Consider the following 14,172-nt stretch of genomic DNA (forward strand, 5'->3'; position numbering starts at 1 on the left):
AGGACAGATGGACTCTCCCTTGCTTCCTCAGCCTGATGTCCTTTAGTTAACAAATATTTATCAAGAGGTTATCTCAGTGCTGGGTAGGAAAACAGCATAGCTCCTAGCACAGGGAACTTTGGAGAAAGCTCATGTTTAGAGAAGTCCCTGTTGGACCTGAAAGCCTTGACCCATAATCCTCCCATTTCCCAAGACTGTCATCCATCTGTTTTTCCTGGCTTGGGAGAATTGATCTCAGACATTTTTAAAAATTAATTAATTTTTAAAGATTTTACTTATTTGAAACAGAGGGAATGAGAGAGAGCATGCCAGAATGAGAGGGAGAAGCAGATTCTCTGCTGAGCAGGGAGACTCAGATGGGTGCTTGATCCCAGTGAGGTCCCTGGAATCATAGCCCGAGCCACAGGCAGACACCCAACTGACCAAGCCACTCAGGTGCCCCTTAGGTATTTTTTTAAAAAAGATTTTGTTTATTTATTCATGAGAGACAGAGAGAGAGAGAGAGAGGCAGAGACACACACAGGCAGAGGGAGAAGCAGGTTCCCTGCAGGGAGCCCGATGTGGGACTCGATCCCAGGTCTCCAGGATCAGGCCCTGGGCTGAAGGCGGGTGCTAAACTGCTGAGCCATCCGGGGTGCCCCACTTAGGCATTTTTAAAATAAGATTTATTGATGTGTTTTGGAGAGAGCCAGAGAGGGGAAGCGAGGGTCCCAGTGAGAGAGCAAGAGGGAGAGTGAATCTCCAGCAGACTCTGCTGAGAGTAGAGCTTGACAAAGGCCTCTATTCCACAACCCGGAGATCACATGACCTGAGCCAAAACCAAGAGTTGAGCTTAACCGACTGCCACCCAGGCACCTGGATCTCAGGTTTCTCAATGGCCCTACCCACATGATCAGTGCTGTGGCTCAGTCCTGACCTGCTAGTGTCAGTTCAAGACTATACTAATAGGAAGGGACCTGTGTTCTCAAATTGCATTCAACTGCTATGAGTAAGGTTGGTGCAGGCAACTCTTAATCACGAGGACACCAGCAAATTGGCATCACCAGAAATTTTCCACGTCTATCTCAAAGATTTTCATACCAGGTCCTCTGGAGCTTATCCCTGGGCTAGGTGGCACTTGCTCAGTGTCCTGCCCTGTGTTTTCCTAGTTGGCCATGCCTTCTTATTGGACCATGCGTTTGCCTATCTTGCGGGACCTCTTGCCCTGGGCTCTCTTTTGGCCTTTCTATCTATCTGGATGAAGCATTGCTGAAAGGAACAAAGTGTGAGGAATCCTTGTTATTTTGCCAGCTTCCAATAACTATTCAAAAGCAGTTAGACTCAAAGTTTCAGCCCTAGTGTTGTGGTCATAATTGTTGCAAGCTGTATCCCTATCTTTCTTACAGATAGCTGTTTGTCCTGTGGTAGGAAAAACCCCGTGTCCTTCCACCCTCTCTTTGAGGGTGGCCTCTGCCAGACATGCCGGGTAAGTGGTAATCCCGCCCTGGGCTTTCCTGCCCTTTCCCTGTACTCCCCTGTACTTTTCCCCAGAAAAAGGCACCCATGTGTATGTCATTTGTCCCTGCCCGGGCAGGCGCAAGTGGAGTGCTGAGGCCCGGGAGCTGGACTGGGGAGGCCATCCTACAGTGGGAAGCAGAGCCCAGCTGGGGGCCCTGGCAAGGGTCAGTGGCTGCATCCTTGGGCATAGCCAGTGAGGTGCTGGTCCCTGCAGGTCCCTGTCTCTGATTTCTCGGGTGTTTCTCTTGGGCTGCCAGGACCGGTTCCTCGAGCTGTTCTACATGTATGATGATGATGGTTATCAGTCCTATTGCACCGTGTGCTGTGAAGGTCGTGAGCTGCTCCTCTGCAGCAACACTAGCTGTTGCCGGTGAGCATGGGTGTGGGCCCCGTGGGCCAGATCTGCTGCCGAGAGGGATCCCAGGCATGGAGCTGGGTCCAAGCCAGTATTCCCCAGGGCTGAGGTCCTCGAGTACTTAAAATGGAACTGGGATGTAGGGATGGACTTAAAACTTAGGTCCCTGAGGGCAGGGAAGGACCCCTAAAGATGGTCAGATTCTGGGGATGCTTTGGGAAACTTGTCTGTGCCACAGCATGGGCTGAGGGCCCTTTGGTATCCAAGCAAGAGATTAGTGTCCCCCAAATCCCGACACAGGGCCTTCCAGTCCATGGTGAGGAGCAATTGGGACCTGAAGGTTTGTTAACAGTCTGTTGACATCTGTGTCATTGGTGGGGGTGGCAGGGGAGCTGCTTGACTGAGGCGACCCTCTTCCTTGCTCCCGAGTGCAGGTGCTTCTGTGTGGAGTGCCTGGAGGTCTTGGTGGGCACCGGCACGGCAGCAGATGCCAAGCTGCAGGAGCCCTGGAGCTGCTACATGTGCCTCCCGCAGCGCTGTCATGGTGTCCTGCGGCGCCGGAAGGACTGGAACGTGCGCTTGCAGGCCTTCTTCACCAGCGACATGGGGCTCGAATACGTAAGCCACAGGCTTCTTTCTCCCAGCACCACCTACCCCCAGAACTTCCGGGGTCTGGAGCATGCTGGATGTGTTGGAGTTAATGGAAAAGATCCATTGTACAAATGAGCATCTGAGAGCCTCAGACCACATCCTCTGTATGGTGTCAGGCCTCTCCAGTATTCTTCCTCTCCTTTGTGGCCTCTCATTATATTGGATTTTCAAGGGCCTTTTTGAGAAAATGGTTATAGAACTAAACTAAGCCTTAGCCTTAGGGGAACCGAAGAGGAAAAGGAAGCCTGTGGCTTATTCTTAAATCTTGGTGGGAGTGGATTTTCCTGAGCTCCTGCCTGCAGTTGTTGGAGGGAGGCTCCAGGTCATTCCTGAGTAGGGTATTGTGTTTTTGTGTGTGTGTGCGCGCATCTGTATCAAAGTTGCATCTGTGTTCACGTCTAAGGGTAAAATGGCCATTCTGTGCCGGAGCTCTCCAGGGGATCCTAGCTAGGAAGTTGCAGAGCACAGGGTTTGTGACCCTCAGGAAGATCAGCCCACCCCACCTCCCCTCCTCCAGGGGTTGAGTCTACCCCCTGCACCTTGACCTCCATGACCTCCTTCTTTAACCTGGCAGGAAGCCCCCAAGTTATACCCTGCGATTCCCGCAGCCCGAAGGCGGCCCATTCGAGTCTTATCCCTGTTTGATGGAATTGCAACAGGTGAGTTTGGAGTTCACCTAGGGATGCTCGCTCACCTGCTCCAGGTGTCCTGTCATCAAAGCCAGGAAAGACTCCTGGGATGACCTCTTGGTCACTTGTTCTGAGAACACCACTGCCTCCTTGTTTCTTTCCTGAATCCTCTCCACCATTTCACCTACCTGGCCCTCTTTTGGGGCCTTTTAAAAGACAGGTATATTTTAGCTGTGTTATACTTTTTATTAGGTGCAAGTATCTTAGGAAATTATTTTCCTGTTCTATAAGCCTAGATCCATTGGAGCTGAATTAGGCAGCTCTAATCTGGTTTCCTCCCATTTCCCTCAGGTCCCCAGGTAGTGAATAAGCATAGTCAACATGCATGCTGCCTCTGGGGGATTTGTCTGATATAACTCATTTACCCCTCACAACTACTCTGTAATGTATCGTTAGGAACATCTCTATTACCAGAGCAGGAAGCAGTAGAATGAGGTGCTCTGCACTTCGCAGCATTTGTACTTAATGTGTATACTTTGGCGTCTCCATTCCTAAATCCCTGACAGCCTTAATGGCTCTTCCATATCATTACTGATAGCTTGTTTTCCCCCACTCTGTTGGGTCTTAAAGACCTACTTGTGTTGGTGAAGATCACACATAGTAGGACTGAGCCTTGTCCATGCCACTAGGCTTTGAGGTTGTTTTCTAAACATGTTTTTGGTGAAGATTCCTGTCTGTGTGTCTGTGTTTGACTGTGCTGGGTGGTAGGTGCTGGGGCCTTGGCTATGTGCCTGTCCATTTTACTAGATCCTGGTAGTCAGTTTTACTGGTTATCCATATATTTTGTTGATGAAACTCTGCAATCCTGGGGGCCTAGTGTACTCAGCAAACGATTTCTGTGCTATCTGCATGGGTTCCCTTGAGGATGACCATGTCCTTGGTGGGTCTGCTTTGAGCTCTGGAGATGGCTTAGAATCAATGGAAGTAGCGTGTCCAGGGAGGACAATCCTGATGCACATTCTGTCCCCTGAACCCCCTATAGGGTACTTGGTCCTCAAAGAATTGGGCATCAAAGTGGAGAAATACGTCGCTTCCGAAGTGTGTGAAGAATCCATCGCTGTTGGAACTGTGAAGCATGAGGGCAACATCAAATATGTGAATGACGTCAGGAATATCACGAAGAGAAATGTGAGGCAGCCTGCACTCCCGCTCACTCTTCCCTCATGCATGCCCTCACCCCACCCCCACACATTCCCATAGCCATGTGGTCCCCTTCCCCATGCCCAGGGCTGTGGTAGAAGAGCAACCTGGGTTTCATCCAGCTGTAGTGCCACAATCCACAATTAAGTAAATTATTCAGAATGATTTAGATCTTCTAGAATCTGGAGCATTGGGTTGTCTTGGGTCAGCAGTGAAATTGTGGAGACTTGAGTAACCAATTGAGATTCTATAAGAGCATCCTCTTTGGGATCCCTGGGTGGCTCAGCGGTTTAATGCCACCTTCAGCCCAGGTCATGATCCTGGAGCCCTGGGATCGAGTCCCCCGTCGGGCCTCCTGCATGGAGCCTGCTTCTCCCTCTGCCTGTGTCTCTGCATCTCTCTCTCTCTCTCTGTCTCTCTCTCTGTCTCTCTCTCTCTCTCGAATAAATAAGATCTTTAAAAAAAAAAAACAAACTTTTTTTTTCTCCTTTAAAGTAGGCTTCACACCCAACCTGGGGCATGTACTCACCATCTTGAGGCTGAGTTTTATATTCTACCACCTGAGCTCTAGAAGTGGGTTTTCTTTTTTTTTTTTTCTTAAAAAAAAGATTTCATTTATTCATGAAAGACACCAAGAGGCAGAGACATAGGCAGAGGAAGGAGCAGATTTTCTGCAGGGACCCTGCTATGGGACTCCATCCTAGGGCTCTTAGATCATTCCCTGAGCTTAAAGCAGGCATTCAACCACTAAGCTACGCAGGTGTCCCGAAGTGGGTTTTCTTGATAGGTATCTGTGACCTAGGCTGTATTCCTTTATTGTCACCCCACTCAGAGTGCCTTCCCTAAGAGTGACTGTTTTTCTCTCACAGATTGAAGAATGGGGCCCCTTTGACTTGGTGATTGGTGGAAGCCCATGCAATGATCTCTCAAATGTGAACCCTGCCAGGAAAGGCCTGTATGGTGAGCATCCCTTCTTTCTGGTGGCCCTAAGAGCTCCTATGTCACCTGAGTCCTGAGGAGGCCTGATCTGAGAAGGAAGTATGTTTCTGACAATGTAACCTGATGGTTCTACCCTTGTCCATTTTAAATCCTGTCCCCAGAAATACTAATAAATTCTGCACTGCTGATGCCTTTGTCCTTTGTCACTCCAGAGGACTACAAGAAGGACTGTAGGATGTCAGCTTAGTAGAGTGTCAGCTGTAGTCAGGTGATCACTGGGAACCCATTGGTCTCAATATGGAGGGGTGGACTGAATGAAGGGTCTTAACTTGTCTTTGCCAATCTTCTTTTGTGTGCTCAGAGGGTACAGGCCGGCTCTTCTTTGAGTTCTACCACCTGCTGAATTACACACGCCCCAAGGAGGGTGATGACCGGCCCTTTTTCTGGATGTTTGAGAATGTGGTAGCCATGAAGGTGGGCGACAAGAGGGACATCTCTCGCTTCCTGGAGGTGAGGGGACCTAGGGTCCTGCTTGTAATGGATGGGAAGGCCCTGTTGGCACTGGGGCATGATTGGATGTTTCATCCTTTGGATGTGATTTCTGAGGTCTTAATGGAGGTTACGTCTAAACTCCAAACACATGCAGTCATATGGGTGTTTGTATGTATGTATGTATGTATGTATTATTTGTTTAGTTTTTAATGGTTGATTGTTTTTAGTGTATGGATAATATTTGATGTCTAACCTCACCCTGAACCCACTGAAGTCAGATGGTGAAATCCTCATCTACTTTTGGGGCTTTAGGAGATTTGTCCAAACTTTTACTCTAGGGAGGTTTTGTTTTTTTGTTTTTATTCACATCCCTGTGATGAGAACCGCTGCTTAGGGGCTGCAGTCGATTCATTATGAAGCATTATCATCAAGCTTTATTAGTAAATACTTTTTCTACATTTCACTCATTTTTTTCGAAACTTAAATACCTAAGTTCTGTTAGAGAGGTTATGGAACAGACTGTGTGAACCTGGCAGATGGCTGTCAGAAGCCACATTTTGTCAACACTACATTTCTGCCGCCAGGATTCCCAACTTGCCAGATTTCAATTCTGAACTGCTTTTTACTACCTGTATATAGCACATTGTAATTATCTGTCAGGTCTGAGGATATATCTTCTCTCAGAACCTGCAGGTCCAATCTTATCTCTAACACACCATTAATATCAGGGTACTAGCTGTATCTTATAGCCAGATTCCTTTTTTTCTAAAAAGATTTTATTTATTCATGACAGAGTGAGAGAGAGAGTGAGAGGCAGAGACACAGGCAGAAGAAGAAGCAGGCTTCATGCAGGGAGTCCGACCTGGGACTCGATCCTGGGTCTACCAGGATCATATACCAGGCCAAAGGCAACGCCAAACCGCTGGGCCATCGGGGCTGCCCTATAGCCAGATTCCTGATGCGGATTGGTCTGGTCTGTCTTCTTGCTGGCAGAAACCATACCTCCTCTATTGCCAGGGGATCGCTGTGTCACCTATATACCCAGGTCAAGCCCCACTGTTACTGGCTTCCGTGTGAATTTTGATGTGTGCTCCCAGCAGGTGTCCTTCTTTCTCTGCAGTGTAACCCAGTGATGATCGATGCCATCAAAGTGTCTGCTGCTCACAGGGCCCGCTACTTCTGGGGCAACCTGCCGGGAATGAACAGGTAACAAGGGGCACAAGGTGGGACAGGTAATAGCCAAGTCTAATGATGTGAGCCCTAACTGAAGTCTTGTGGGCCTCTTATGACTCAGAGGCCCACTGGCTTTTCTGGGAAATGGCCCCACCAGGGATTCAGACCAATTCCTGGTGTCATGGTTGAAGCCTTTTGAGAAGTACAGCAGCAACCTGATGGTCAGAGTCCAGCATTCCTTATTCTTATCTGACTTGTTCCCATTCTGCCCATGGGCCAGGTTCTCAAAAGTGCTTCTAGCATCTTCTCCCCTCTGTTCACACTTTGCTAAATGCTAGAACAGAGTATATGGAGTACTGATGCTTCTGTACTCCACCTCTTTTCCCTGCTGCTGTCCATTGGGAAATACAAGTGATTTTTAGATGAAGTAATCCCTGGCTGAGGCCTGTGGTGATGACCAGTCTAGTAACAGAGCTGAGATAACCTTCCCCCATTGGATTTTATTTATTTATTCATTCATTTATTTGTTTATTTATTCATTTATTTATTTATTTAAATATTTGTGGAGCTGTGTAGCAGAGGCTGGTTTTACTGTGCTACTTTTTTTTTTTTTTTTAATGATAGTCACACACAGAGAGAGAGGCAGAGACATAGGCAGAGGGAGAAGCAGGCTCCATGCACCGGGAGCCCGGCGTGGAATTTGAACCCGGGTCTCCAGGATCGCACCCTGGGCCAAAGGCAGGCGCCAAACCGCTGCGCCACCCAGGGATCCCTTGCATTTTCTTTAGCCAAGAACTTTTCCCACCTTTTTTCTTTCCATGTTCAAAGCCACAAAGTAAGTGGCTTAGCAAAGGATTCATTGTCTCCTCCATGTGGTTTCTGGGGGATACAAACTGCTAATTAAGATACAAAATATGATGGTAATGTGACATTCTAAACTTACAAATGAGTTAAACTTAAAAAAAATTCCTCCTTTAGAAGGAAGTGCTGGAAGCATAATAACTTTCAGGCATTTAGCAAAGTGTGAACAGAGGGGAGAAGATGCTAGAATATCTTAAAGCATTTCTTTTGGGTGTGTTGCAGTTTTATTTGGCTAATCAGCCAGTGAAATGGAAAATGTCTATGTCTGGATGAAGTGGACTCTTCACTCAACACTTGAGCACTCACACTGTGCCAGGCATTGCTGTCCGTGTTGCCAGTTGAGTGGGGAACACATTAGATGTTAGCCTTGGCTCTCATGGGGTTGACATGCTAATGGGGGATGGGCAGAGAAGACCCTAAATTATTTCATAATCATGGCTGGAGGTTCGGGGCATTGGAGGAATTAATGGAGAGGCTTCTCATTCCTTAAATAAAGGAAATGAGCTGCTCAGTTATTTTAGGGAGGAATGAACCTTCCAGGCAGAAGGAATAGGGGAAATGGTGATGTGAACAGTGAATTGGAAGACCCAGTGTTCCAGGCACTACAATGGCTAGGAGGGTAAGACAGAGGACTCAGAAGTATGGGCCAAGTTGTACTGCACATGTGGGTCATCGCGTGGGAACTCCTGAGCCATTGTAAGGGGTGAGGGTTGTATCTCATGTTCATGGTGTTTGCTCATAGAAAGATAGACAAGGGCAAGGTGAGGGCAGCAAGGAGGAGGCCCGGGAGGGTGCCTATTCAGAGTGCCCCAGGAGGCACCATTCATACATATTCAACACAATACAAGTGTGGCTCTGGGGGTTTGGCAGCTTAGGAGTTCTACTGAATCAGATTGTAGGTAATGTGAGGGTGGGACTAACAGGATTTGCTGATGCCTTGGATGTAGGGTATCCGATGAACGGAGGAGTATTCAGAACCTTCAGAGTTCTCTGCCTGAATTGTGAGAATAACTGGGTGGCTACAACTTGGCCCTGCAGGGTTCTAGGATGGTTGACGCCACCATCACCTGATCTGAAATACTGTCGTTAGATCAGATATCTGGGTTGTGTAGATCTCAGTCCTGCAATTATATCACTGGGTAGGGCTGCACTGTGTCTCCCAGTTCCCTTGGGTTCATGGAAGATTCAAGATTGGGGATAGGCAGGCATTGGAAGCCCAGAAGGTGAGGTCAGGGAAATCCTTGACAGAATCTAGGGGAATGTTTTGTGTGATTCAGTCAGTGGCCTCTCTTGTAGGTCATCACATTCATTCTTCAATCTGATTTCCTTTTGCCCTTGGTGTTACTTACACAGGAGTTGCTGTGGTGTTCATCAACTCTGTGCATTCAGACCTTTTGCTGGTTTTCTGCTCTGGAATGCTTAACCACTTGGTTCCTTGAGTTCTAGCCCTTTCCCTTCTCAGGCATCTGTCTGCCTCTGCGTTTGCAGGTTTCAATGGTGAAAGTTATAAGGGTAATTGTAGTTTTGTCAACCATCTCCTGTCCTTCTTGCCTGTACCTCCTGAAACCCTCTGGAGGCCACATGCCTACATCCCCAGCTGTAAGCCACCGAATCATGGGTTTGATGTGCTAGTTGCAGCAAATAAATCCACAAAGACCTAATTAATCCAAGCTCTTGAGGCCAAGAGAGGTGGCCTGACTTGCTCAAGGTCACTCAGTCAGTGAGTGGTGGGGTTGGACTAAAGGGGTCTCCTGACTCCTGCCAGTGTGCTTTTTCCCCTTCATTCTGATCTCAGTAGGAGAGCTCATACTAAAATTAAAATTTGGGAAGGGAGAGCATTCACTCCTGGACTTTGGGCTTGCCCCTTTAAAGGGGCAAGTCTGTCTTTGTCTTTGGCACATAGTATGATCCTGCGAGGCTCACTTTTTTTTTTAATCAGGTAATTGTAACAAGGTCAGTGCCAGAGCACATTTTGCAGTCTTCGGCCCTCATTCCCACGTTGGGAAGTGCCTAGCCGAGGCCCCTTTATAGTTGGTAGAAAGTAATGGGTTTTGGATGTTCCCAGGCCCGTGATAGCATCAAAGAATGATAAACTCGAGCTGCAGGACTGCCTGGAGTTCAATAGGACAGCAAAGGTAAGACGTGCTACCAAATGGTCTCTGGAAATGCACTTGGTGACCTCCAAGCGAGGAGTTGACCTTGGTGTCCAGTTTTTTCTGCCCCTTCCCTGCCACATGACTCCCTGGTGTTGGCCCTCTTTCCCCACTTTATTATTCTGTCCCATCTTAGAGCAGAGCAGGAGAGGTTCTTGAGACACAAATACTCACTGTGAGAAAAGGTGACTAGTCATTCCAATTGTGAATGCAAACTCTGTAGACACAGATAATTTCAGCTCATCTTCCAGTAACAAAGGAGTAATTTTACTTTTGCCACAAAAATTATCATAGATAATGAAGACTTCCATGACCTGAATGTTTACTTCAGGTTAGGTTTCATTCATTCACAACCCCAGTGGGCCATCCTCAAAATCCGGGTGGGTTTTTTTTACTTTTGCTTAATCCTGCTTGATCAATAACTCTGGTGTTTTCTTGGCCCCTCCACGTGATCTTACTCATGGTCACTTTTTTTATCTGTTGTTCTCTGTGAGGCTGGTCCTTCCTGCTCATTAACTTCTTGGTGTTTGTGGGAAGCACAAAATGTTCTCGCCATCCAGTTCTCCTCATTCCCTCTGTGAGCCCAACCCTGCCTCCCCCTCTTCCCACCTGCCCTCCCTTCTCCATCCTCCCTAGGTGCTTATGAGCTTTGACTTGACCCAGACCCTTCATCCTGTGCTCACTCCATGATGTCGTTTTGTTCTCCAGTTAAAGAAAGTACAGACAATAACCACCAAGTCGAACTCGATCAGACAGGGGAAAAACCAACTTTTCCCTGTTGTCATGAATGGCAAAGAAGATGTTTTGTGGTGCACTGAGCTAGAAAGGTGAGCAGGGCTGCACGTGAAGAGGGAAATCACACAGCCAGTACAAGTGGGCAGCTGCTTGCCTCAATTCTGTGTGGTCTTAAATGACCAATGTTAGCAGAGCTGGGAGTAATGCCTTTTCAGAGTCAGTGCTCATTTTCCTGATATAAATGATAGAAGGGTGGTGGCAGTGAGGAATCTGAAACGTGAGGTCGTTGGACCGACTGCATCATCTCCCCGTTTCTGCTCTGCTTCCCTTGCATTGACCTGCCCCAGCATACTGGGCCTCCAGGGCATATGAGGAACCAGCAAAAGACCATCCTACTGCCTTTGCCGTTGGTCTTTCTCAGAAGATTCCCTCCAAGCCAATTCCCTCCAATCCCAGCCAAGTTGCTGGTCCAAAGCTGGTTCCTACTTAGCCACAGTCTGTCTTCTTCTATTTATTTGGCTAAGTTGGTAGTTTAACTGTTTTGTTTCAAAGAACCAGCTCTTGGATTTCAAGGTTCCTTTTCTGGTTTCATTTTTTATTTTACATTTTTCTTGTTTATTTTGTTCTCGTTAGAAATGAAGGCAGGGCTATGAATATTCCTCTTTACATTTTTGGCTGCGTCTCAATGGATTTGATAAGAGCATTTTCTTTCCAGATATTTCAGTCCCTACAACTGGTTTTATTTCTCTGATTTGACAGTACTTTTCTTAGTCTAAAAGGAAGTTCTGATTCATAGAAACTGGCAGGAAACCTTGCCTGTTCATCTTGTGGATTATTCTGTATTTTGAAACCTAAGCCTAATATGCTAGGCTGGCCCTGTGACACTAGGTGGGTGCAGATGGCTGTCAATATATATAGGCAAAACAAGACACTGGCCTATGGTGTTACATCTTTGGCATGTTTCTTAATACTCATTTTTAGTCATTGGCCTATTGGTGTGCTTTTTAGTATTAGATTACAAACCCAGGAAAGCCTGAGGGTTAGTGTATCTATAGCCTCTTACCAGGCCTGGTGGAATCCCATGGAGGAAGCTCTTGTTATATTTGGTTGCCATCTGCCATTAAGTCCAGCTTGGCCCTTGATCTAACAACTGGCTTTTAAGATTGATAGAAAATGCAGGCTACATCAGTGTACTTAAGGTTAATTATCTGAGCATCTAATGATCCATTTCTACAAATGCTCTTATTTCTTATTTAGAAAATTGCCTAACTTTTCTCCTCTTGTTGTTTGAAAGCAGATACATGTCTGTTTGCTTGCTGTCTGGGTTTCTTGGCCTTCATTTCATTCGTTCATTCACTCACTCAAATGGGGAATATCCACTGAGCTCTAGCTATGTGCCAGGAGCATAGTGCTAGTGCTTGGAGATGCACAAAACGGGCATCCTCATAGAGGAACAATGCCCTCTTGATTGTCACTTGTGTTCTGAAGAACCTGTTCATCTGACCTCTGGGGGTCAAGAGAGGGCTCATGTGAAGGCCCGGTTGGCATGATGGAAAGGATGGGACAAAGGGCAGAAAGAGCAGTGCCATGCTGTTTATCTGAGGATCTCCCAGAGGCCCTAAGCATGCTGGAAGGGGCACTTCTGACTCCCTGTCTTTTTTATTCTGGTGCCCTCCAACCCACCAGGATCTTCGGCTTTCCTGTACACTACACGGATGTGTCCAACATGGGCCGTGGTGCCCGCCAGAAGCTGCTTGGGAGGTCCTGGAGTGTGCCTGTCATCCGACACCTCTTCGCCCCCCTGAAGGACTACTTTGCCTGTGAATAACCCCCCAGGCACCCAGAGCCCAGTAGCACTGGGGTATGTGGGGCAGAGCCAGGACCCAATAGGTACAGCCCAAGCTCTGCCCTTCCTCTGCTCAACATTGTGGGGTCATGCCAGATAACTTTGGCGGACAGTGCCGCGTGACCCCCCTCCTGGCAGGGGCAGCCTGAGGTGCCACCTCCTTGTGCACAATTCAGACCTGGCTGCTAGGAGCGGCCAAACACGGTGCTCATTTTGTCTAATCCGAAAACTTTTAAAACTTGAAGTAGGTAGTAAGATGGCTTTTTTTTTTTTTTCCCTCCTGGGTTTATGGCTCAGAGAAACAATGGCTAAGATACCAAAACCACAGTGCCGACAGCTCTCCAATACTCAGGTTAATGCTGAAAAATCATCTAAGACAGTTACTGCAAGACTTTGATTTTTTAAAAACATCTGCAGCTCCTCTTTTCCAGGAGCATGCAGTGGTAGACATGTAGCTAAGGGACATTTTAAGAGCCCTGGGTATTTTTTTCCTCTCAGGCTAGCAGAAGAGGAAAGGATGCCTATGTCTTTCTTGAATTTTTATCTAGCAAGCACATTCCTCTGGCCTCAGCATAAAGGGCTGGGACCCACTACCGGGTTCCATGTAGAGTATTTTCCATGATGATGATTTCAGCAGGGATGACCTCATCATCACATTCAGGGCTATTCCCACCCCCACCCCACCCCACCACAAACCCAAGGGGGCAGACACCCTTAGCTAAATCCCCTCCCAGTGACTGCAATAGAACCCTCTGGGGAACTCAGGACCTCAGGACTGGGTGGGCTGGGTTATCTGCTGCCTTGTGTTATGCAGGTGTGGCTTCTCTCAGTCTCCCTCTTCCTCATGTGAAGGGAGCAAAGGAGGAAGCTAAGGGAAGATACCCTCCTCTGCCCTCAAAACGGACCCTACAGACTACTCTGCAGGCACAAGTCCCCAGTCGAGAAGTAGGACACCCCAAATCCTCAGCCTTTTCCTAAACTGAGCAGCAGTGACAGCTGGGGCAAAGCACATTCCCCACACTTGCCCCTCATCTCAGAGACTGCAGGGGAAAACTGCAATAACAGCTCGACTCTCCCTCCAGTGATTTTAAAGTCCTTTTGTATCCCATGAGAGAAGTTTTTAGGGGGAGTGGGAGGTCGGGAAAGCTGCATTTCAGAAATGCTGTCGTAATGGTTTTTAACAACTTTTATTCTTCTTACTGGTGCTATTTTGTAGAATCAGGATCAATGTTGACAGGTTTTGTGGGGATTGTTTTATACACTTTTTTTTTAAATCACAGACTTCTATTTTTATGTTTTAACATTTTCATAAAAAAAATTTTTTTTTAACTGGAGCCACATAACAAGTATGGGGAAAATTGTGCCTTGTTTCAACAGTTTCGCTAATTCTTAGGCTGAAAGATGACAGATGCCTAGAGTTTACCTTATGTTGAATTAAAATCAGTATTTCTCTAACAGCATGGTGTCCCTTTCCTTCTTTCTGGGTCAGTTGGGTGGGGTGTGGGAGGGCCTGGGAGTTGGAGGTATTGGTTCCTGCAGCAAGCATTTTGCCAGTTACCTGGGTGACCCCAGGGATCTTAAGGTCTTGTTCACTAGCCCTCAAACTCCAGTGTACCAGCCTCCCCTGTGAGGCTCATTAAA

At 47.3% G+C, this 14,172-nt stretch overlaps 1 protein-coding gene across 12 annotated transcripts in view; it reads left to right on the forward strand.

The window, feature by feature from the left end:
• DNMT3B (DNA methyltransferase 3 beta) overlaps positions 1-13,988 on the forward strand; it is a 44,605-nt gene extending 30,617 nt beyond the window's left edge. For 6 of the 12 annotated variants that reach the window (XM_077872721.1, XM_077872722.1, XM_077872720.1 and 3 more), the window contains 11 exons: positions 1,386-1,465; positions 1,755-1,867; positions 2,287-2,470; positions 3,078-3,162; positions 4,175-4,320; positions 5,202-5,292; positions 5,633-5,781; positions 6,884-6,969; positions 9,863-9,932; positions 10,659-10,777; positions 12,372-13,988. In XM_077872721.1, coding sequence (XP_077728847.1) covers positions 1,386-1,465; positions 1,755-1,867; positions 2,287-2,470; positions 3,078-3,162; positions 4,175-4,320; positions 5,202-5,292; positions 5,633-5,781; positions 6,884-6,969; positions 9,863-9,932; positions 10,659-10,777; positions 12,372-12,513 — 1,265 coding nt within the window. In that variant the 3' untranslated portion in view covers positions 12,514-13,988. Of the gene's footprint in view, positions 1-1,385; positions 1,466-1,754; positions 1,868-2,286; positions 2,471-3,077; positions 3,163-4,174; positions 4,321-5,201; positions 5,293-5,632; positions 5,782-6,883; positions 6,970-7,560; positions 10,002-10,658; positions 10,778-12,371 lie in introns of those variants that run through there. The other 6 variants (XM_077872727.1, XM_077872728.1, XM_077872731.1 and 3 more) reach the window with 4 other exon arrangements.
• The last annotated feature ends 184 nt before the right edge of the window (positions 13,989-14,172 follow it).

Source organism: Canis aureus, chromosome 26 (genome assembly GCF_053574225.1).
Source record: "Canis aureus isolate CA01 chromosome 26, VMU_Caureus_v.1.0, whole genome shotgun sequence".
NCBI lineage: Eukaryota > Metazoa > Chordata > Mammalia > Carnivora > Canidae > Canis > Canis aureus.